The sequence below is a fragment of the Xenopus laevis genome, chromosome 3S (assembly GCF_017654675.1).
Source record: "Xenopus laevis strain J_2021 chromosome 3S, Xenopus_laevis_v10.1, whole genome shotgun sequence".
Classification (NCBI taxonomy): Eukaryota; Metazoa; Chordata; class Amphibia; order Anura; family Pipidae; genus Xenopus; species Xenopus laevis.
Window position 1 is genome coordinate 94,513,876 of NC_054376.1, and position 25,201 is coordinate 94,539,076.

General features: G+C 38.8%; 1 protein-coding gene across 4 annotated transcripts in view; it reads left to right on the forward strand.

Annotated features, from left to right (window-relative positions):
* The first annotated feature begins 258 nt into the window (after window positions 1–258).
* LOC108713186 (liprin-alpha-2) overlaps window positions 259–25,201 on the forward strand; it is a 197,713-nt gene continuing 172,770 nt past the window's right edge. For 3 of the 4 annotated variants that reach the window (XM_018256032.2, XM_041588643.1, XM_041588644.1), the window contains exons 1-2: window positions 263–579; window positions 22,897–23,147. In XM_018256032.2, the coding sequence (XP_018111521.1) occupies window positions 22,899–23,147 (249 nt within the window). In that variant the 5' untranslated portion in view covers window positions 263–579; window positions 22,897–22,898. Of the gene's footprint in view, window positions 580–22,896; window positions 23,148–25,201 lie in introns of all 4 variants that reach the window. The other variant, XM_041588647.1, reaches the window with a different exon arrangement.

The window sequence follows — 25,201 nt, forward strand, 5'->3', positions numbered from 1 at the left end:
TTCATATACATATATATGTGTGTGGGTGTGTGTGTGTATACATACTGTATATATTTTTATTTGTATATAAGTGGGTGTGTATATAATATTAAAAGCAAATGTTCAGATGTCAGTTATTTTTTTATTCAAATATTTATTTTTTTATGAGATATTGCTTAGCTGGAATGTTGTAATCAATGCGAATAACCTTTTCAGAGGCTGCTGCAGATTCCCTTCCCTTCCTGCAGCTGTCAAAGGATGCTGGGTCTTTAAGAGACACCTCCCCTCCTCGGCACTAAACAATGGTTTCAACCGAGCTCTGCTTCCCATTGCAAAATTTGTAATGTGCCATTTTTTCCATGGATGCCTTTCCATTTGGGTGCTGACAGGAGAGGCAGACATGCTGAAGTGCCAAGCTGATTCTGGCTACAGACTCGTGCCTGGAGGGTGCTATGACTTTAGCATATTGTGAGCAAGATTTGTGCTTGAATTGATGGGGAAATGGTCCAGGAGTGCTCAGTGTGATGCCAGGAGCCAGCGGAGACTGCAGACTGATTTTATTGATCTCTTGAAGAAGCCAGCAGAATTGTAGAAGATTAGGTACTGAAAAAATCTCTTTCTAATGAGATCATGCAGATAATTTGTTAATATTCATGCCAATATTGCAGGAAAGTTAGCAGTTATGCATGCAAATGCCTTGGTGTTGCCATACAAGTGCTGCACATTTACGTGTGGGCTACTGCAGGGAATATATTCTCTATCTCAGTGCTGTGTTCATCCTTATTCATTTCATCTGATAGCTTTCTGCTGTGTGTCCATGCCTCTGTGTGTGCTTGATTAGTCCATTTTGCTAGCATCTTCCTTAGAGCGCCCTGGAAATCAAGGAGTTAAATAGGAGGAGGGATATGCATGATGTAATGCAATTGAGACAATGGCAAGGATATTCCTGCTCGCATTACACTGCGCGGCACCTACAACCAGTGTTCTTCTAAAATGTATGATAAATAGAGCAGTAGGATTTAATGAGGGGGGCAACCCATTATTGTGCACAGGCTGCAGCATCCAATTGGTTAATGCATCTATCTTGGACTTATCTCTGAGGCAATTAAATCAAATAGGAGATCTCTTTCAGAATTGATTGCTTTGCCTTCTAAACATGCAGTTTCCAGATTGTGCAAGCTCAATTCATAACACGGGAAAAAATACGAAAGAAAAGGGCAGGGAGTCATTGATAGGATACAGGCACAAATAAGTCAGGAACAGTAACCCAAGTCACAATGAAGTGAGACAGGAGCAAGACATGCTGACATGTTCAGGCATTATAACAGGTTCACAATATGAGGGAAACTCGGGGTGGAGTGGGGAATAAAAGGGTGACAATGACTCTTAGAACTGCAGCATTACACTGACCTGTCTGCTGCTTAAAGGGACACACTGATTTCATAAGTGGCACACCCAGAATTGGAAAAAAAAAATGATACACTGTATATAATAATAATAATAATAATAATAATATAGTGTTCATAATAAAAACATGTAAATACGACTGGTAGTTTGTGTCCCTACGCGAATAGAAATCAACATATTGAGCTGGTGATAGAATAATCTTTAAGGGACTATGGCATTAATGGATGAGTAAAGTGTGGTGTGTGGGGAGTGTGTGTGAGGTCTGCCACAGTCTATCAGCGTGGGCACTGGTACACTTCTCATGTGTATTGTATGACCCAGCAGAGTTCATCTGCCACTAACTTAATGTGCTCAAGAAAGGGGGATTTTTTTTTTCCAGAAGGGTGCTACTCAGTACTGCCACTGATCCCAGCTCATAAGCAAGGGGAAGGTTCTGTCCTTCAGGATGGCTCAGCAAATCTAATTCATCAAGTACAGAGCAGGAATTCTGAGCGTTAAAAAAATAAAAAATGATCTTGGGCGAAATATATTGACATGTATATTAAACTCAATATTCATTTCTTGAGAGTTGATATACCTAATGTTGGCTTCTACAATTATGTTGTATCCTTTGGACTCCAGTTATTTAAACAATGCATACCTTTATTAGATGAAATGAAGAAGGGCCCTCTTCTGACATACCAAAGATATGGTATATATTTGCTGCGTGAACCATCACAGCTGATATTTACATATACTCATTTGCTTATCTTGCATTACATTAAAAAAAAAAGGTAAAAGGTAAAAAGGTATAAAGTTGGCTCTGTGTTAGTATATTAAGAAATAACATACTCAATTACCCAAACAGTAATACAGTGTATAGAGCACTAGAAAAAAAGCAATGACATGCAATTAACAGACACCTTGCAGCATTTAAGGTTTGATTAACGTAACCTAAGAAAAAGTAGCTTAAAGTCTTCCCAAATATAAACCCACAGTACTAGCTGTTTCTTAATAATATTCAAAACTGGAGGGCAAAATAAGGTCTGTGTGGTAAACGAACCATCTCTGCCTTCCATTAAATTCTCTGACGGATCTGTGGGAGTTGTGACATGTGAGACACATAATTACCTGGTGTTGATTTTCTCTTGAACTTTGGAGGTGGCTTAAACAAAGCAAATACAGTGATTCTTTCCAATTGCTATGGTCACCAAAACGTTGAGTTATGGGAAGCCATGCATTGTGTATAAAGAATTTAACCAGAAGTGCATATATAAAATACATGGCGGCGTAAGTTTAATGCCAGATTTTAGTTGTTTTAGAGGTTTTTGAAATCACGACTAAACTCACAAACTCTAAAAGCACCATTGTCATTGAATTACATAAAAATTCAGAATAAATAGATTAAGATTGAAAAGAGCTCTGAACTATCTGAAAACAAATACGAACACTTTAAAAAAAATCTGAGCTTTTCAGATAATAGGGTCGGCACAGCTCCCATCGACCTCTATAGCACTTCGACAACTTTTCGTGGTGAGAGGTTTTCATGGGTTTTTGCACTTTTTTAGAAATACAGTAAAACTGAAAATTCAATTGTATGTAAATGGCCTAGAGAAAAAAAATCGGAAAACCTCTAAAAGTCTGAATTCATTGAAAGCAGTCTAATGAGACCAGTGCAGCTCCCATTGACTTCTATAGGACCTCAACAATTGTTAAGGTGGCCATACACACAGGGGCGATCCTGGCCCCTCCGCCACCTGAGGCAGCATCAGTTGCTGCTGCCCCCCCTCCCCCAGAAATCTGCTCTTAAAGTACCAGGAGCAGCATTTTTGCTGCCCCTGGTACCTAGTGGGGCACTGCCGCCTGAGGCGACAGCCTCAGCTTGCCTCATTGGCGAAGCACCCATGCATACACATAGAGATCCACTTGTTTGGCGATTTTGCCAAATGAGCGGATCTCTTCCCGATATGCCCACATTGAGGTGGGCGATATCGGGCTGATCCGATCCGATCGAATCATAATGTAGCCAACACGGGCAGTGGAATCGCGGGACCACTTCAACTAATAGATGCAGCTGCGATCGGAGGGAGGGCCCTACACACGGGCCGATAAGCTGCTGACTTGGTCTTTTGGCAGCTTTTATTGGCCCATGTATGGCCAACTTTACTTGCTTTCTTATAAGTAAATAATTCTATGCATTAACAAAACAGCTTAAAAAAACCAAATTATGCTAACTAGAAATTTGGTGATTTGGCTGGGGTAGAGAGGGCAGAAAGTGGAGAGGGTAGACATGGAAGCAAGAGATGGGTATGGGCTGGCATTTACAAATTTACCGGCAAATTCATAGCCAGTAATTTTGTAATACCAGCCTGTCCTTGGCTGGTATTTTAGTGACTAGGCTGCTGAAACACTGGCCAGGTGTAACTAGTGCTGATGAACGTGGAGCATGTTGTGGGGTAGGGGCTGACTGCAGCAAAACGTTACAATCTAAGAAAATGGTTGTTAGGGGGGTCACAGACTCTATCAACTAAAGAAGTTAGTTCTTGTACTTAATATTACAGTAGAAAAAAATGCTATTGCATTTTTTTTCATGTCTTCTAATAATGATATGTGGGGCATTTAAATCATATAATACTTTTGTTATGTAACTGATTTACATTTAGGGCACTAAACTCTAACTTTAATGACACTGGTTATAAACTGGTGGTACAAAGATTTGTTCACTGAACTGGGAAGCAGATAATGGTTGCTTTTCAGAATTTCTCTGTAAGGCACAGCTATAGCCAGTCATACTCAATGAGCTGATCCTAAGGGGTGTATTTATTAAGCTATGTAAAATGATTTTATGACATTAAAACAGTGAAAGATAATGCGTAAATAAATTGCACAATGATATTGCACCATTGCACTAGGTGTAGGTCGGCAAATAAGTTGCACTAGGAGTAACAGGCAAATGAGATAGAGATGAGGTACAATCCTCTTCTGCTTACTCATAGTTATGGCCCTATTTGTATAGATGTGCTCTTTGTTCCATGTATTGCAAGCTCTGAAAACATCTGTAAAAAAGCAAGCCATAATATTAATTAATATTTCCTTTTCCACCACTTGAATTCAGTAATTTACAACATTATTTTACACCACTTCAGACCTGGTATAACCCAATGAAGCCAGTAGGAATGTGCAGGTGGCAAAACAATTCCAGTTATTAAAGCAAGTAAAAAATGGTTCATAATTCTGCAGTACTGAATGTTGCATTTACAGAGGAATTTGCAAGGGGCCACGGCTTTTACATCAGAATTTGAAATTGGACTTCCTGTGCAGCTAAAATCAATAAACTGCTTTATAAATACTATGGATTTTATACAGTGAATCAGAGCTTTCAGGTGGTGTTGTGTTCTGTATTTTTATGCTTTTATTTTACATGATGCTATATAGGCCCCTAGAATATTAAATATATTAACCCTCATCAGTACAAGGTCGTATGGTGCTCGTCAATGCAGCATATTAGTCCCTTATCATCATTAGGTATTGCCAATTTAATATGATTAAAATATTTCAGTTTCTGTACTGGTCAGTAAATAATGTACAGAAGCATTTACTAGACTTTTGCTATGAGTTATATGTGACAACAGCCTTCCTGACGCTCACAATTAAACCTTAAATCCCAAGTCTGTGACAATTGAACAATGTGTGGTGCAAACAGAGAGAACAGTGTAGACTTTAGGGATGTTAAAATCATCAGTACTTTCTCTGTGTGACACAATGGTTACAGCTTGATAAAAAAAAAATGACACATCGGTTCATTTTTCTCTTCTGAAATAAATCGGAGAGATTTTCTGAACTGCCTGCTATTAAATTATAATTGCGTTACTTTTGATGCAATGTTTTTTTCATTTTTGGGGTTTAACAATTTCATGGGGTGATAGACTTTCAAGTGTAATAAGTATGTGTTCCTACAGTACATACAGTAAGTCCAAGTAGATGTTTACTAACCCATTAGGTCTGACCTGTTTCTATTACTTAATTTGATGTCTTATGAATATATGACAATCCCCACTGTAGCCTGTTGGTCCAGCGAGAATAAATCATAAACTAAGAGTAAGTACACAAAGATGGTCCCTGTCTAAGGCCGTTTAGTACAAACAGTCGCATGACATAATGTTGATCACATTCATGCACACACAAGTGCTCTCATGTCTTGACTTTCATTCACATACAAGCTGTTTCTATTTATGAAGTGTAGTCTAATTCATTTTCATTGGGAAAGGTTCCATATTTTTTAACATAGTAGTTTTGTTCTAAAAACACTCAGCATCCCCCAAAGAGTTTACTAGGACTTTGAGGGACTGTAGGCCATGCTCTATAGCTCTATATGGCCCAACGTTGATACATGAAGGTGCAGAACTGAGGAATTGGTGGTACTTATACCCATTGGCTATAAAGATTTACTTATAGTCCCCTGTGGGGGGCAGTGGCGTAGCTGAATTTTCTTTCATTGTTTCAGTCTGTGTATAGTAAGATTCCTTTGCCCCTAAGCACTCTTAACATAAATGTAGGACTGCATGAAGAGCAATACCCAAACTGCCACTGTGAGACAGCAGAACCAGTTGCTGTGCTAACCCAAGACGTCCTGTTATCTTGTGCATTCACTGCTTCAGCTTATTTACATTTATCCTTTCTGGATTCCAACATTAGGACCAAGCTTCCTTTGGATCAGGCCTTGACCTGCCTGCAATGGTCTAACCATCCGATAATGTCAGAAAATTATCACTTGTTTTTATAGAGTTATGTTTCTGCAGCTTTTAAAAACGTATTGTTGCTTATTACACAATGGGGCTATTCAGGGTAGGTCACATAAGTCTGTAAATAGTTATTCATTTTTTTATAATTCACCATGCCTTGCTGGAGTGTTTCCCCAAAGCAAGTTACTCCTATAATGAAGGGTTCAAAGTAACACCTTTAGAAATGAAGACAGCTTCACAGAAAAACTGACAGACAGATGGAAAGAGAGATAATATAATGCAGAATAATCTGGTATTTACAGGACCTGAAACTGTTCAGAACAACAATGGCTTTGTACTTCTTGTAAAAGAGGAGTATCCCAAACAATGCATCTGTTTTCAGTGGAAAATATTCATTATACATTTAACCTGATCATGTGAAGCAGGCTTTAATATACCAAGTGTGATCCTTTTAAGGGTTTATTCTACATGAAGAGGCATATAATATTGTGCAGTATTGTCCTGTTGCTAGCTCCCACTGCTGTATATTAGATAACCACAGGATAAAATAGCACAATCTTCTTTCCTGTTCAAATAAGCACTGACTGCTTAAATTAACTTATAGACAGATCAGAATGCATGTGTGTGTCAATCTATTTGCACATATTTTTATTAGTTCTCCATAAAACTAAGCTCTGATATATTTATATCTGTATTTTATAACATAAATTATATTTTATTATTTTAATTTGTGTTGTCACTGGTCTTAAATTATTATTATCACACACCTTACATAGTAGCATCACTCCATCTCCATCTAGATGTCATTGGGTTCAGCATTTTCCATTATATTATGAAAGGTTATAGCATGATGGTAGCTTTAGTCCAGCTTTAGTCCATCCATAAAGATGGATACTTACAGTAACAAATCCAATTGGTACAAGGTTATTCACCAATCTTGTACCAATTGAATTTGTTGCTGTAAGAATCCATCTTTAATTCTATCTCGTCTATTTACACTTGACTGTCTCTTGTTTCTTTTGATTGTTGCTGATTTGCTGAAGGCAAACATTGTAAACATATCACTATATCTGCACTTGTGAAGTTTGAATACAGCCTAATAACAGAAAACAAACATTGTGCTACAATCTCAGCATGTGAGATAATAATGATTGACATAGCAGTACTATGGATAATATCATTGCAGAAGCCTTTGTATCTGTTTTTAACATTCCTGTTTTGGGAACACTAGGTGGAGAGAGTCATTTTCAGTAAAGGTTTATATTTAAATATTTTGCTCCTCTGCAAATCGATCGGGGAGGTTTGATTCTTTTCGGCAATCGAGGACCACATCAGCTAGTTGATGTAGTCCTTATCCCGTCGGTGCCCCGCTCTCTTCGTTGTAATCCGTTCGTCCGGCCCTAAGGCTAAACATTCTGATTAACGTTATATTGCCCTGCCGTCATATCGGGGAAAGATCCACTTGTTTGGCAAGATCTTATCGTGTATGGCCACCTTTAGACTAGAACTTAAAACAGCAAATAACTTCAGTAAATAACTGAAGTACCGCAGCTTAAAGAAATGATTACATAAGGTTTACTACTTAACTTCTTTATATAAACTATTAAAACTACATTTCAGAGATTAGTTGTCCTTTAAAGTTTACTACGTTTATGGTTTGTACAAGTAATCAAGTGTGCTAGGAATGCAATCAAATTGAATTTAGTTCTTAAGGGTTCCAGCACACGGTCAGATTCTTGGAGATTTAGTCGCCTGGCGACTAATCGCCTCTTCTGTGGGGCGTCAATCTCCCCGAACTGCCTTCCCCCTGCCTTCCGCCTGCTATAATGACAAAACGCCAGCGCCAATGCAATTATGGCGCTTCGATTTCCGAAGTTGCCCAAAGTTTCCTCATGAGGCGACTTCGGAAATCGAAGCGCTGTGAGTGCATTGACACTGGCGTTTTCTCATTATAGCAGGCGGAAGGCAGGGGGAAGGCAGTTTGTGGAGATTGTTGCCCCGCAGAAGAGGCGATTAGTCGACTAAATCTCCCCGAATCTGCCCAGGTGCTTAAACTCTTATGCTGTATATGATGGTAGATGCAGTGAACCTGGCAATTGTATTTTATCAGTATTTAACCCTTTGAGCACTGGTGGTCTATGATTGTGCCCTACAGTGGTTTCTGGAAACTGAAAGGAAACAGGAAGTGTAAAATCTAAAGCTTTGGTACAACGGTACCATAGAACAAGTTCTGTAGATTTTACCATCTATGGAACTCCTAGGATTAATTAAACTATATTTAATCTTCGGTAAACATACAGTATGGTCGAATATAACAATGGTTATATGCAGCTCTATCCCAAAGAAAGTGAAACAAAGCTGACTATTCAATATTGTTGGTTCAGATAATAAAGCCCCAAACTCTATATATTTAATTAATTAGTCAGCAGACAAATTAAGCCTTGGCTCACCCGTTATGCAGCTTGACCTGGGTGCATAATTCCCAGGTCCGTCTCTTATGTAAAACATGTGTGATTCGCACTCAATGATATCAAATAGTGGTTCAGGTGCAATGCCCCGAACCCGTAGCTTGGGGTGAAGGTGCAGACAACTGAAGAAACGAAAGCACACTTCTGAGGCACCCACAATGTGGTTAAAACTCCATTTTATTCCATGAATTAAAACTACTTCGTCCTATAGGATGAATTTTATGCACATCGTGTGCCTCAGGAGTGCATGTTCATTTCTTCAAACATGTATGGGCAAGCCGTATTGAGAGCTCTCAGTAAGATTTGTAGAATGTGTTGTCTCAAAAAGCAATGACTGTATGTTGCATATTATAGACAACAGTAAACAACCTAAGCAATTTAAAACATTCTAATTTATCTGTTGTAAACTTGCTTAGACTAAGTGACCAGACATGCAAATGGTCACAAAAGAAGTGGATGTTTGCCTGATTTTCTCACCCAAGCTTTGGGGCAAGTTGAACTGTTCTTAACATCTGCATGGAAGCATATTTCATTGTAGATACCAAGGAACGGAAAGTACAATATGAATACTGAAAAGGTTAGATCAGAAATGTGTCTTCTGTATTTTATCCCATACAGTGAGAAGTGAGTCAAGATTATATTATAAGGCTGTTGCAATTCATTTGGATTAGCATGGCCATCCTATAAGCACATAGTACTGTTTCTATTAGCTAGTTCTCCAAAATTAACTACACTTTTTGAAATGTTTCACTGTACATGGGTAAATCAGCAACTTAAAAACAAACCTTAAAAGGGAACTCCGGCTTCCAAACCAAAATTTGATAACACTGAAACCCCTAATATAGACATCACAGTTACATGTTTCTTCAAAAAGTATTAATAAATGCCATTTTCTATGCTGCAATCCAGCTGTTTATCAGTTCTTCTCTTTCTGCATCATTTAAAATCCTGGCAGGGAAGGAGGGACTAAAAGACTGATGTTACAAATTGTAACAACTTCTCCACAGCTTACAGACAGCATGCAGGAACTACATAACCCACAATGCATTGCACTATGATGTTCCGTTTCTTATTGAAATCATGTGTGCAGGGAATTGTGGGGTTTGGAGGATGCAGGATGAGGACAGCTGGTGGCTGATACAAAGTAACAGTAGTCAGCCAGCTCAGAAAAGCAGTCAGACAGACTATAGGCCAGTTAGTCTGAAGTCAGTGGTAGGAAAGCTATACTAATAAAGTATTAGATACTGGGCTTCATAGCAAATCATAATACTATGATTTTGTGCCAGCATGGTTTTATGTGTAGATTTTGCCAGACTAACTTAGTTTCTTTTTATGAGAAGGTAAGCAGGGGCCTCAATTCTGAGATGGCAGTGGATGTGATTTACTTAGACTTTGCTAAAGCATTTGATACAGTGCCACATAGAAGGTTACTGGTTAAATTAAGGAATGTTGGCCTGGAACATAATATTTGTACCTGGATAGAGAACTGGCTAAAATATAGACTACAAAGAGTGGTGGTAAATGGAACATATTCTTATTGGACCACTCAAGGGATGAAAACATAATTATGCCTCTTTATAGACCCATGGTAAGGCCTTACCTGGAGTATGCAGTGCAGTTTTGGACTCCTTAAGAGTGATATAAATAAGCTGGAGAGAGTGCAGAGACTAAGTGCAAATGAACTAGTTAGTGGGATGGAAGACTTAAATTATGAGGGTAGACTGTCAAGGTTGGGGTTGTTTTCTCTGGGAAAAAAAGCGCTTGTGAGGGGACATGATTACACTTTACAACTATATTATAGACAAATAGCAGGGGACCTTTTTACCCATAAAGTGGATCACCGCACCAGAGGCCACCCCTTCAGATTAGAAGAAAAGAACTTTCATTTGAAGCAATGTAGGTGGTTGTCACAGTGAGGACAGTGAGGTTCTGGAATGCACAGGGGGATAGGATAAGGGAACTGTTCCAAACCAATAAAAAATCATGAGAAGTCTGCATATTTTCTATATGATGTATATTGCCAAGTTGCTTGAAATTATGTTTACTTTTCAAAAAGCTTAAATTATGTTTTTGTGTGAGTTCCCCTTTAAAGGTGTTTAAGCTTGTCCTTATTGTTTGCACTGTTCGTTGGAGAATAGCATTCATCTGTTAGTAGAAATAATTACAAAGAGAAAAAGAGCTGACCTACAAAACTGCACCCTCCCATCCGTAATCACCAAGACTCCAGTGAAGCAAAAATTAAAGTAAAACTTAACTTTTAATAAATCCTTAAAATCAAGGTCTAGACAGCAACATTAAAAAATAAAAGTTAGGTATAGGAGACTGATTGACTCGGCAACACCGGGTTCGAGGGGAAATGTGCAAAAAAAGCACTTAGGTCAAAAACAAGTTGTGGTTGGGACACAACAAGTAAGTACTTAGCTAACTAGCCAAGCAATATCTGTCTGATATAGTTAAGGCTGACCCCCACCAAACCACCCCTTCACCCACTTGGGGATCCCTCCCTTCTTGGTATGGGGTTTAGAGGAGTAAGAACCAGGGTAACGGAAGCCCTGGAGCCTTAGAGCGCTTGGTTGCATTTGTAGCACAGATGTACAGAGGTACAAGTTTCAGCCAGTATCAGACCCACAGATCACTGGTTTGTCCAACCCCTTCACCCACATAGGTCCCCTCCCGATCCAATCACCCAGTCACCCAATTCTATGTCCCTATCAGACGCCTGCCTAACCAGAAGCTAAAATGCGCCTTAACTATATCAGACAGATATTGCTTGGCTAGTTAGCAAAGTACTTACTTGTTGTGTCCCAACCACAACTTGTTTTTGACCTAAGTGCTTTTTTTGCACATTTCCCCTCGATCCCGGTGTTGCCGAGTCAATCAGTCTCCTATACCTAACCTTTATTTTTAATGTTGCTGTCTAGACCTTGATTTTAAGGATTTATTAAAAGTTAAGTTTTACTTTAATTTTTGCTTCACTGGAGTCTTGGTGATTACGGATGGGAGGGTGCAGTTTTGTGGGTCAGCTCTTTTTCTCTTTGTAATTACTATCTCTATTTGACCCTGCACACCATCCTCTGTGCTTGATGGGCGGTGCTCCCCAAACTTTTACTTTCTACTGTTAGTAGAAATAACCTACTAAAAATGTAATACAATGTGAGAATTTTCCCAAGGATTGGAAGGCAGTATGATTCTGGCCTGCTTGTAGAGAGTTATATAGTTATATAGTTATATAGAACTGTTACTGATAGTTTGTGAAAGCAATGGAGAATAATCAGCCATTAGCACTCCTTTGTATGTTTTATCAAAGTACATCTTTTACTATAAAGCAAATAATTGTGTGCTGACTAATCATTATACAACAGATGAAAAGCTTTAGGCAAAATGTTGTATACATAACCAAACTCAGGCACAGGCATGCACTCTTACAGGGTCAGGAAAGATTTAGTTATGGGTCGAAGAGACTGTGGCGCTTGGAATGGATAATCTAATTACTCTGTCAAAGTACTGATGCAAATCAGCAGGGAGATGCTTAATAAATCTCTTGGAGTGCCAGCTCTGGCATCACTAGTGCACATCTCATAAAAAGTCAGTCCAACTGTACACATAATTGCAGAGTTCTGCTATCAAGCTTGATATGTATGTCTACATTAAGCATTGCCTTGCTATTATTATTCTTATCATCATTACTTGATAGCAAAACCCCAGCTCCCAAAAATGTAAATAACTTCATTTATCAAAGACCACAGATGGATAGGTTTAAATTGCAAAAAAAAGGCCTGGGGTTTCCTTCTTTTTTTCAGTAAAAATCCTTCCTGACAGCTTTTTTCCCTTCTTACCAATGCTGGAATTAGGCTTACCCAATAGGAAACCTGGCACAGACAGTGAAGGTTACAGTATATGGGTGTCAGTATGGAATATGGAATATGGAAAAATGTTGTCTTAGATTACTACTGGGCAACAGTTTAACTACTACACTGCCCTGTCCTGGATCTCTTCTTACCTGTCTAATCATTCCTTAAGTGTCTCCTACAATGGATTAGCATCTCTCCCCTACCACTTTCTGTTGGGGTTACTCAAGGCTCTGTCCTGGGCCCCTTATTATTCTTCCTCTATACTTCCTCCCTCATCAAACTAATCAACTCGCACTGGTTTCCACTTCCACCTCTATGCTGATGGTACTCAGATCTATCTCTCCTCTACTGATCTAAATCCAGAACTCCTAACTCTGGTCTCCTCCTGCCTGTCCGCTATCGCTACTTGGCTGTTGCAACGTTACCTTAAATTAAACCTCTCTAACATGGAAAATGGTTCTCTTTTCTCCAACTAATTAACATCCCGGAAGTATCTATCATAGCTAACAATTCCACTATCACCCCGTCTCCCCAGGCCCAGTGCCTTGGGGTAATCATAGATTCTGCCCTGTCCTTCACTTCTTATATCCAGTCACTTGTTTAATCATGTCACTTCCACCTAAGGAACATATCCAAAATATGATCATTTATCACCCAAGATGCTGCAAAAATTCTTATTCATTCTCTCGTCACATCACGTCTAGACTACTGTAACAGTCCTTTAATTGGCCTTCCACGCCAGAGACTGTCACCTCTCCAGTACATAATGAACACTGCTGCAAGGCTCATACACCTCAGCAACCGCTCCTCCTCTGCCATGCCACTCTGCCAATCCCTACACTGGCTTCTGCTACCTTTCAGGATAAAATTCAAATTAATGACCCTGACATTCAAAGCATTTAATAACTCTGCCCCATCTCATCTCTAGAGTATATACTCACCCAACTGCTTACTACATACCTCAACTCTTCTCTCATTGCCTCCTCAAATGCTCGCATTCAAGACTTTGCAAGTGCTGCACCCCTCCTCTGGAATTTTCTCCCACGGTCTGTCCGACTTTCAACCTTTCTGATTTCAAAAAATCTCTTAAAACGCACTTATTTAGCGAAATCTACCCTCACTCTGCTTAACTACCAAATGCAATACCACATACAGTACTACATCTCTCACCCACTTAATTCTGATATTGCCCACTCCCTTTAGATTGTAAGCTCATTTTGCACAGGGCCTTCCTCACCTATATAAATACATGTTAATAATAATAATAATGCACAGTGGTAACCTTAGACTATATTTAGCCTCTTGGTTCCATTGTCTATCAAAAGATCTGTTTGGTCCAACATATTTTTAAACATAAATAAAGTACTCATACACTTTCTAGTTGCTTCAGGTCATATGTTCATATCTATTGAATGAGAAACAATCTAGCAAAACTGGCCAATGTCATAAAAATTTTCTGATAAGCACTAGAATATTTCCATGAGGTCTGTTTACAGGCTTGGACCTCGGGGTCCACTTCCGATATAGTTTTAAAGAATCCCTCTGTCTCCAGCCACTCACCTGCCTTTGAGCAGGGACTCCAGGAAGGGAGGGCACAACAAGGCATCTGAGTGAGCCAGTGGGGAGTAGGTGGGCTGGGATTGCTGTACACAGTCCTCTCAGTAGTCTATATTTGCGGGAGGGCCTTCCAAAAACCTGTAATGCTACTTAGATGCATTTCTGTGTTACTTCCAAACTTTTAAAAGAAGAAAAATGCTTCTCGTTGCAGACTAGGTTACAGGATTGCATACACTGCTCAAGTCTGATTGAATGATGGTGTATACTAGAGTCTGTCAGGTGACAGAAAAAACTGTATGGCAATTTACACAATTGCTGTGACAAGTAAAAGACTCCCAGCCAACCTTACAAATTGTACCATTTGGTCCATCGCAATTCATGTATTTAGTATTGCAAGGAAATTCAGCAATAGCAGTTTGATTAAAATAATATTGCTCTTGGGGAGAGCTGTCAGCTTGTTCGACTGAAATGGTCATACAGTATGTTGTTTTAAGCCATATCTATATGTTTCAACTGCATTGTAATACAATGTGAGTCCATCTATCATGTCCTGATTGAATGTTTTTATTATGTGCAATCTATGAAAGTGCACACATATTTATTGCAGCTTCACTCCCTTCTAAGTTATTGGTCTTTTCTGTACACACATAATGGATACTTTCCCACTGTTTGAAAGTCACAATATGATGACAGGAATAAAAATATTATTGTCCCAGAACACAGCAGTTTTCATCTCAAAGCAAGTGCTGTAAATTTGCCAGAAATTACAACTTTGGAGACAAAGATCTGCACATAACTTAATGCTTGCTGATTCTAGCAGCTAAATGATTTTCTACTGTGACGAATAAAAAAAATGCTTTACAATGCAGACATCCTTCCAGGCAGGAGAATAACCTAATATGAACTACTATATGTTGCCATGTTATAATGCCATTCAGCAAATTCCATAAGATTGATCACACTACTATAAGCCATAAAAGGCCTGTGATCCACAACTGGATGACATAGGGTTTAGGACCCAGACTTGAAGTCTGTAAATTCTGGTAAATGCCAAAGGGGCTGCTGTAAGATGCCATCAGCACTGATTATTTCATGGGGCTGTTTTCTCTGTGTACTTGAAATGCCAGGGCCTATTTGGCATCTAAGGGTGGTGGCACATGTAGCGATTCGGGGAGATTAGTCGCCCAGCGACAAATCTCCTCTTCTTCGGGCAACTAATCTCCCTGAAATCCCTTCAGAATTTGAATTGCCGGCAGGATGGCACTCAGATTGCTTTCTCATAAGGGTAGGACTACACGGACATTGTCGGCGCGATCCGATGCACTTGCGACAAAACGCATGTGACAAATCGCATGCATCGAAAATGAGGTAAGAGATAGAAATGTCAGATGAAGTCGTACCGTTGATCCGACGTGACACGACTGTCGCATGCAGACGCAGCGTGCAGCATCTGCATCCGACAGTCTCGTTGCATCAATGCTGCGACTTCATCTGACATTTCTATCTCTCACCTTATTTACGTTGCATGCGATTTGTCACAGGCATTTTGTCGCAGCGCGTTGGATCATGACGAAATTGTTCTTGTAGTAAGGCAAATTCGCGCAACTTCGGAAAATGATGCGATCCGAGTGCCATCCCATTTAGGATTTTGTAGCTGCTCAGCTAGAGGTAGCTGCCTGATAAGGCTGCAGATAAAATAAGTGTGGGATTACACCTTAGTGTCCCTGATTCCCCCCTTGTGCTGGAGGAGGGTGAGAGGCCGGTGGACACTTCTGTATGCTGAGGGAGGTGTGGTGCTGTCATCAGTCAGTGAATGAGAAGCCTTAATATACCTGAGTGCAGGAGTCGCTCTCAAATGGTGAGAACCCCAGAGAGGAGGAAACGTTTAAATGCATGATGCCGAAAGATAATGAACCGTATTCCTATGAATTTATGTTGGGAAAAGCCTTTTAAAATAAACCTCTATTTGGCTGAAGATGTTGTGTCCCTGTGTTTTGCTCCTGATTCTCTGCTGAACCTGCCTATCATTGCTAATTACCCCAAAAATTACACGTACAAGCAGCCAGCTTGCCACCATATTAAACGACTGCCAATGTAAAGTGTACACAAGGTTAGTTTGAAGTGTTTTTTTGGAATTTATTTTTAAGAATTTACAAATTAAGGATGTTCAGAGACTGTAGAAGTTGAAATCCATGCAGTTTAAACCCGTTATAAAATCATAGGCTTTTTTATAAACTCTATAAAAATTGTGGAATTGTTGTGGAAAAGCACTAAGAACAAGCAAGCTAAGAACAAATGTAAAACACCAGTAGAAACTGGACAGTTAGTGGTGTCATTGCACTAGGGATTAAGTGTGCCATAATATATGGAAGCTCCTTTGATAATACACAGTCTATGTAGGAGCAGATACACTGTAATAAGACGCATTCATGTTGCAATCATGCTGAAACATGAAGTTACAAGAAAGGAACAGAAAAAATGTAGCTGTTATGCATTTACTGACACAGTTGCTTTACAATATATAAGGGGGAAATTACCAACACGGCACTTAACAACTCATGGGCTACACCCATTAGGAGAGCAGAAAAGTATAACCTAGAACATGCTACATTAGCACTTGCAGATCTATTGAGATCGAAAGCATATTGCAAAGTGTACTGCTTTAAACTCTATTTCAGTGATGCACAAAAATGATAGCCTTAATTAGAGCTGAGCAAGTTCTTCGCAGGCAAGTCAACTTCACTTTAAGTCAAAGGAAAATGTAAATGAGAGTCAAACGGAAGACATTATTCTAATGAAGTACACTAAATGAAAGAAGATAGTTAACTGTCTTCTCTGTGGTTCCAGAACATCGGCAAACTAGATAACTAATTTCTTATTAATAACCAAATATTAATAAGCCTGCAAATGTTTAAAAGGAAAGAAAAACCCATAAAGAATAAAGCCAAGTTTTTATATACATGATGTGATGTTCTGTTATATTGGTTTCAGTTACTGAGTTAGCCCTGAGCTACTTTACGTATGCCTCTGGTGTTATCCACTACTAGGACACCATGCACATTATTGTTTCTGCAATAATGCATGTAGCTCTGAACCTATATTATATTGCTGGGTAATTTAATCAAACCCGCTGGGACCTGGAAGAGTAGGCAAAGGTATGGAACTTTAATCTAGATCTTTCATAGTCTTGGGTGTACAGCATCCTTTTCATCCCTTTTAACGATGATTATAAAAAGTGATGGGCAAATTTATTTGCCAGGCACGAATTTGCGGCGACTTTGCACGATTCACAGCCAGCAATTAAATTCGTGAAATTAGTCTATAGATAATTATTCATATGGACTTCTTTATCCTGGCTAATGTATCTATGTGATTATTAATGGTTCTGCTAGTGGTATCACCTGTTCTAGCTATCATAGCCTGTTGGCTGCAGTGCATGTAAACTTATGAATGCTTATCTTCAAACTTCACAATAACACAGTACTAAAGGTGTTAACACTAATTTACAAGGACTGGAGGGTTATACTGTACACAAAGTATTTACTTGTATGGGAACCAGCCAAAAATTACCTTTTATTGGTTTACTTAATAAAGAAAAATTAAAGCAAACATGATTGTTTAATTTATGATTTTTTTTGCACCTTTTTAGAGTTTAGGGGTGCCATGCCTCAGCCTTGGTGAGGAGACATGTTTTGATATTCAATGTAACAAAATGTGTGGCATTTACTTTTTGTTCAGTTTTTTTTTAGCATGTAAACATGCATCAAAACCAGTGTCACATACAATAATATTCATGGTACATCTACATCAAATTAACTGTAACTGGAGTTTTCATGCATAGCACCATGATACATACGTGTTTAGAATTATACATGTTAGCATGAACCTCGGAAATGCTATAGGGTTAAGTAAGGTGTATGGAAGATTAAACTACCAATAACAGCATCAATCTCACCATGGATTTAAGGGATCCTGTCATGGAAAAACATGTTTTTTTTACAAAACACATCAGTTAATAGTGCTGCTCCAGCAGAATTCTGCACTGAAATCCATTTCTCAAAAGAGCAAACAGATTTTTTATATTCAATTTTGAAATCTGACATGGGGCTAGACATTTTGTCAGTTTCCCAGCTGCCCCAGTCATGTGACTTGTGCCTGCACTTTAGGATGGAATTACTTTCTGGCAGGCTGTTATTTCTCCTACTTAATGTAACTGAATGCGTCTCAGTGGGACTTGGCTTTTACTATTGAGTGCTGTTCTTAGATCTTCCAGGGAGCTGTTATCTTGTGTTAGGGAGCTGTTATCTGGTTACCTTCCCATTGTTCTTTTGTTTGGCTGCTGGGGGGGGAGGGAGGGGGGTGATATCACTCCAACCTGCAGTACAGCAGTAAAGAGTGATTGAAGTTTATCAGAGCACAAGTCACATGACTGGAGGCAGCTAGGAATTTGACAATATTTCTAGCCCCATGTCAGATTTCAAAACTGAATATAACAAAATCTGTTTGCACTTTTGAAAAATGAATTTCAGTGCAGAATTCTACTGGAGTAGCACTATTAACTGATGCGTTTTGAAAAAAACATGTTTTCCCATGACAGGATCCCTTTAACTACCTTGTTACCAGTTGTCCTTCTTTACATTAGGTATCATCCAGTTAAAATCTTCTAGCTCTTTCCTTTTTAATCTTTTTATCTGCCCATTCTATAAAAAGGAAATACATTTGCAGTTGTTCAACAATTAGTAACCATTTCTTTCAAAAGTAACACTAATAGCTATAATAGCCAGTGCATTGCTTACAGGCAAAACTTGGCATTTCTTTCAATTTTGCATCTACTTATTACATACACATTAGTAAAACCGTCAAGCTCCAGATAAAGTGGTGACTTAGCACTAAAGCAATATAAACAGCCAGTGAACAGGTGAAATAATTAGTTTTTTTTCCTGTGAAAGAAGGGTTGGGACTGAAAATGAGCTAAGGGTGCACCATCATAGGATTTATAGCTGGAGGTTCCTTTCACTAGCCAATACTGGGCTTAAAGCGAAGGAACCACAGTTTGAAAAGGTATTCAGGCTAGTATTTACTCCCTGAATATTTCTGTTGGAGGGGATCCAGACCACTAGCTGGTAGTTCTCAAGGTGTATCTTTAACCCTGCCTGCCAAATCTTAGATTGATTTTTGTTGAATCTACAGTACCTTGGTTATCCTATCAGTACTATCCCTATAGCATGCTTCAATAAACCTTTTGTTTCGTGTTTAAGAAGAAGTCCCATCTAGTTAACTGATGCAGCAGAGAGTTGTATTTTTTCAACAAAAACAAGTTATACATTGTAGGCCAATATAGCATTACATATGTAAACACATCTACTATCACCAATTTTCCACATGTAAAGCTGAACAAGCAGAGGCTGGACTGTTCTAAAATTGCCTGGTCTATGTAAGACCCATTACTAAATCTGTTGGTAATTACAGGATAAAAGGCAATCGAATTTGTAAAGTGATTACAGGGAAAAGCTGCAGACACACAATGCCTAGTACTGTTGTTGGAAAATTGTATTAAATATCAAGTTCTTTATGCAATTGACTTATTCTGCCCCACAGTGATTTTTTTTTAGTTTTAAATCACTCTAGTCATTTCATCTCCCATGTTCAAATTGGCTTCTTTTGGGACTTTACTTGGGAAATAAGTCCCAACCAATCTAGATCCCATACGTGTAGATCATTTGGGGGTACATAGACAAAAAGGAGACAGTTCACTTTGTTTTTTTTTATCTAAAGCATAAGGACGTATTTCGGCAAAGTCCAAAGTAACCCTGGCATATACTGTTAGCTTTAGCTTTTGATTCATTTTCATTTTCTATTTTCTCTGACAATTTCTGTATTCATATAAACATCGCTTACTACTGATCTTGATACTGTATAGTCATTTTATGAGCTTTGTTTGTTAGTGTAAATCATTGTCAGGTTATTTATTCAAGCCTGTCTTGTTTGACTGTTTATACAATTCTATTTACAGTGCGGTTACCAGATTTCCAAAGTGAAATCCTGGGATACCTATTCCCCTGGCCTGAGCAGGGAGTGGTGTCCCTGATGTGAATGTTGAATCTCTGTAAAGCTCTGTGTGAAATGCTAGTCGGTGCTCCATAAATAGCAGGAAATAAACAGCAATTAACAGTGTATCCTAAAATATAGACTTAAGCTGTCCATAGATGCAAAGATTTGATTTTCAGGCCGTGTGTGGAATGTCCCAACATTTTCCGTGTGATGTCGACAGGTTAGAACATTTCTGTCGGATGCCGATAATATCTCTGCATGTATTGCCGATCTGACGATATCAATGGGAAACTGTCACCAGCTTTTGTCGGACATAAACTTTCGTATGATTGCTGTCAGGGCAGAACATTGTCTGATCTGTTTTTTTACTACTTTATTGTACTAGTAATAGTTAGTGGCAGGTCGGGAAATTGCACCGCATGATCTACGGCCAGCTTAAAGGGATCCTGTCATCAGAAAACATGTTTTTTTTCTAAACACATCAGTTAATAGTGCTGCTCCAGCAGAATTCTCAACTAAAATCCATTTCTCAAAAGAGCAAACAGATTTTTTTTATATTCAATTTTAAAATCTGACATGGGGCTAGACATTTTGTCAATTTCCCAGCTGCCCCTGGTCATGTGACTTGTGCCTGCACTTTAGGAGAGAAATGCTTTCTGGCAGGCTGCTGTTTTTCCTTCTCAATGTAACTGAATGTGTCTCAGTGGGACATGGGTTTTTACTATTGACTGCTGTTCTTAGATCTACCAGGCAGCTGTTATCTTGTGTTAGGGAGCTGTTATCTGGTTCCCTCCCCATTGTTCTTTTGTTTGGCTGCTGGGGGGAAAAGGGAGGGGGTGATATCACTCCAACTTGCAGTACAGCAGTAAAGAGTGATTGAAGTTTATCAGAGCACAAGTCACATGACTTGGGGCAGCTGGGAAATTGACAATATGTCTAGCCCCATGTCAGATTTCAAAATTGAATATAAAAAAAATCTGTTTGCTCTTTTGAGAAATGTATTTCAGTGCAGAATTCTGCTGGAGCAGCACTATTAACTGATTCATTTTGAAAAAAATGTTTTTTTCCCATGACAGTATCCCTTTAAGGGACATTCAGGCAAAAGCAAGTCAATATGTGAGTCCTTTGGCATGCACATGTTATGTGCAGAAAACTCATAGGAGATGCTGTCTTTCCCTTTACAGCTGTAATAAAGACCTCACTGGAAGCTATACATATCAGCCACTGCACAGCTAAGCAGATAACGAAGCAGCAATTTCTCAAGAACAGTTTAAAGGGACAGTGAACCAGGGCCTTCAAGTATACAAGTGCAACAAAAATCATATATTTTCAGAAAAAAATTGGCAACCAGACTGCTGCAAGAAGCCTTAGTATTTGTAAAGACAGTAAGTCAGAGGCTAAGTAAATATAAAGTAAAAAGCCACAAATGGAGTATAAGACATATTGTTTTGTCAATGGCTGTACTTAAGGTCAAGTGGGATAGGAGCATGCATACTTATATCATGGAAACTAAATGGTATTGACACAGTTGCTCCCTCACCAGGCCCCAGGCCAGGCATAGGATCTTTGCTTCAGCACTATCACATGCTGAACAAGTGCAACTGAAACATGGGGCATGCAAAATAGATAGATCCTATCAATTGATGACAGCAATCTTTTTTGGCAGCTGACTTTGAAGTGGAGTTTGGAATGTGGACTATGCATTGGCAGCACAGATTCTTTCCTGTCTGTTCACCAGGTCTGGACTGGGATTTACAATAGGCCCTGGCATTCCAAGTACACAGAGGCCCAATCAGCCCCCCTCCAGCCCAATAAATAGTCACTGTCTATGGCAATTTACAGTAACCCCTCTGGCATTTGCCAGAATCCACAGATTGCCAGTCCTGGGCTTGCTGTTCACTCACCATTAGTGATGTGTGACATTTTTCACACATATCGCAGTGAAAACAATGGCCATCGACTCCAATGTATTTTGCAAATAAATCGCTGTGAAAAAAAATTGCGTGGTCACTGTGAAAAACAACCATTGACTTTAATATACTGTGAAATTAAAACAGGACATCACTCCCCACCATGCCCATGTGCAAGTCATGATTCAGAAATGGTACCTCTCCTGCAGTAAATTGTACGGGAGTAATGACTTTTCTTAATTCCGCCAGGTCAACCAAACTACACTAGACCAGCAGAATCTTCCTGGGAGGATAGGAAAGGTGCTGACCCACAAATAGTTAACATGCCAGTGTCTGCCTACTCCCCTGGCCCTGTCTCAAGTGCATATACACTTTCCACACCATCGATGCTGGGACTTTGTCAAATGTTCCCATGTGAAGTCCTCAGTATGTGTAGCAATTAGGGAGAAGATGAGGTTGAAAAGTATGCCGCATGCCTCCCATAAAATTGTGCCTCTCAAGGCTGTGGCCTTTGTGGCCTTCCCACAAATCTGGACAGAATACCAGGAACTGAAGTACAACAGAATTAACTGACACTACTTGGTGTGTTTATATTTGGTGCCTCTATCCATCCATTCAACTCAGCCCTGCCTAGGTGAGAACACAATGCACCTCTTCATATATAGTGATTTTAGTGTCCCAGTCCTCTTCCTTGACACCAAAAGTGGGAGCCATTTAGAAGGTGCAGATGGGTTTTATGCAAGTCAATGTCAGCTGGCGGGAATGTTTGCGAGGGTCAGTTTTCCATGAGGTGCAAGGTCTTGAAACGTGATCTGTCCCTGGAATGGATTAACTTACAGGTATCCTATCCTTTAATTGTTGACAAATAGATCACTTGTAATGACACATTCTGTTTCAATTATATGATATTTGTAATGATCCTATTGTATCTATTTTTTTGTTCTACTTGTAGAAATGATGTGTGAAGTAATGCCGACGATAAACGAGGACACCCCCATGAGCCAAAGGGGGTCCCAAAGCAGTGGCTCTGACTCGGATTCGCATTTTGAACAGTTGATGGTGAACATGCTGGATGAGAGGGATCGCCTGCTGGACACACTGCGTGAAACACAGGAAAGCCTTGGACTTGCTCAGCAAAGACTACAGGATGTTATCTATGATAGAGACTCGCTCCAGCGACAGCTAAATTCTGCACTGCCACAGGTACGGCAATGGCTCCCATTAATCAGCGTGTAAAGGTAGAAAAAAAGCTTGCCTGTTTTGCTATTTTTACATTTATCTTCAAGTCACAAAAATGAATTCAGCCCAGCAGAAGTGTTTGTAATTATTTATACACCCCTAAAAAAGCACACCACTTTTGGTTATTCATTTTCATTTTAAAAGAAGGTCTAGTAGGCAGGAGTCTGGCATACAGCCATAGAATATATTCCATTTAAAGTCAGGTTGTTGTTTTGTCTTTTGTATTGCATACCAGATCTGTTTGCAGCTCAGGCAGATGCGGATGGAAATTGTAGTTCAACAAGATCTAGAGGGACACGGGCTGGCATGTAACATCTTCATTAGATGCAGTGTGAGCCAAACCACAAGGAATCGATGTATGGCTATCCATAGACATAGACAGACAAAAAACCATTTGCTGGTAATCTAAATTAGCATAATGACGGGCACTGACATGGAATTCTCATCTGTGTGAAAAGGTTGGCTCTGAATCTTAAAGCGACTCAATTAAAATACAATAAAACAACATGAGAAAAAAACTGTACAGATGCACTTGCTAATTAGAAGATAAATAGCCCTCTTGCAAGTTAAAAACCAGACCATTGATAGCAAAGATCTAATTATATTTCCTATGAAATGACAGAAGCAAAATATACCAGAGTTATATAAAATGCAAATCTTTGATTTCTCTGAATGTACAGTTATATAAATAGAGCTTTTAGGTAAAATTAACTACTCTACATCAGAAGTATCTTCTAGAATTAATGGGTTTCCATTGTATGTACCTTGTAACCTGGTAAAGGCTAGTCTCTCTGTGTACATTTGACTCACACTAGTAGCTTTATGCGAAAGGCTGTATTTATTTCTGCATAAAACTTGCAGCACTACAAGAGACTTATGAGAATAAAAATAGAATGGGTATACAGGTATGGGGTGCGTTATCCAGAAACCCATTATCCAGAAAGCTCTGAAATATGTTAAGGCTGTCTCCCATAGACTTCATTTTATCAAAATAATCCACATTTTTAAAAATGATTTCCTTTTTCACTGTAATAATAAAACAGTACTTGTAAATGAGCCAAACTAAGATATAATTAATACGTATTGGAAGTAAAACCAGCCTATTGGGTTTATGTAATATTTACATATAATTTATATATATATATATATATCTATATCTATATATATATATATATATATATATATATATACTGTATCTATATATATATATATATATATATATATATATATATATATATATATATATATAGATAGATAGATAGATAGATATAGATATATATATATATATATAGATAGATAGATAGATAGAGATATATATATATATATATATATATATATATATATAGATATATATTTATATATAATTTATGTGAAAGTAGGGAGTGGGGTTGAACTTGATGGACTTTGTCTTTTTTCATCCCAATTTAACTATGTAACTATATAACTATGTAACTATGTAACATGATTTTCTAGTAAATTTAAGGTATGAAGATATGGAAAGATACCTTACCTGGATACCCCCAGGTCCCAAGCATTCTGGATAACAGGTCCCATACCTGTACATGGAAATCCATTTTGGCTTTCCACAGTTTCAAAATGTATAGACAGCAGTGTAACTATAGAGCAGTGATCCCCAACCAGTAGCTCGTGAGCAGCATGTTGCTCTCCAACCCATTGGATGTTGTCCTCAAAACAGGTGCTTATTTTTGCATTCCAGGCCTGGAGGGCGAGTTTTAATTGCATAAAAACTAAGTATAGTGCCAAGCAGAGCATCCTGTAGGCTGCCAGTCAACATAGGGGCTGCCAAATGGCAAATCACAGCCCTTATTTGGTACCCCAAGGGACTTTTTTATGTTTGTGTTGCTCCCCAAATCTTTTTACATTTAAATGTGGCTCACGGGGATAAAAATATTGAGAACCCTTAAAGGATGCAAAGTCTAAGATAGCATGGCGTGGCCAGCCAGGTGAGGGTGAGGGGGTATTGCGGGGTACTTGAAATATTATTTTTTTTGCATGGA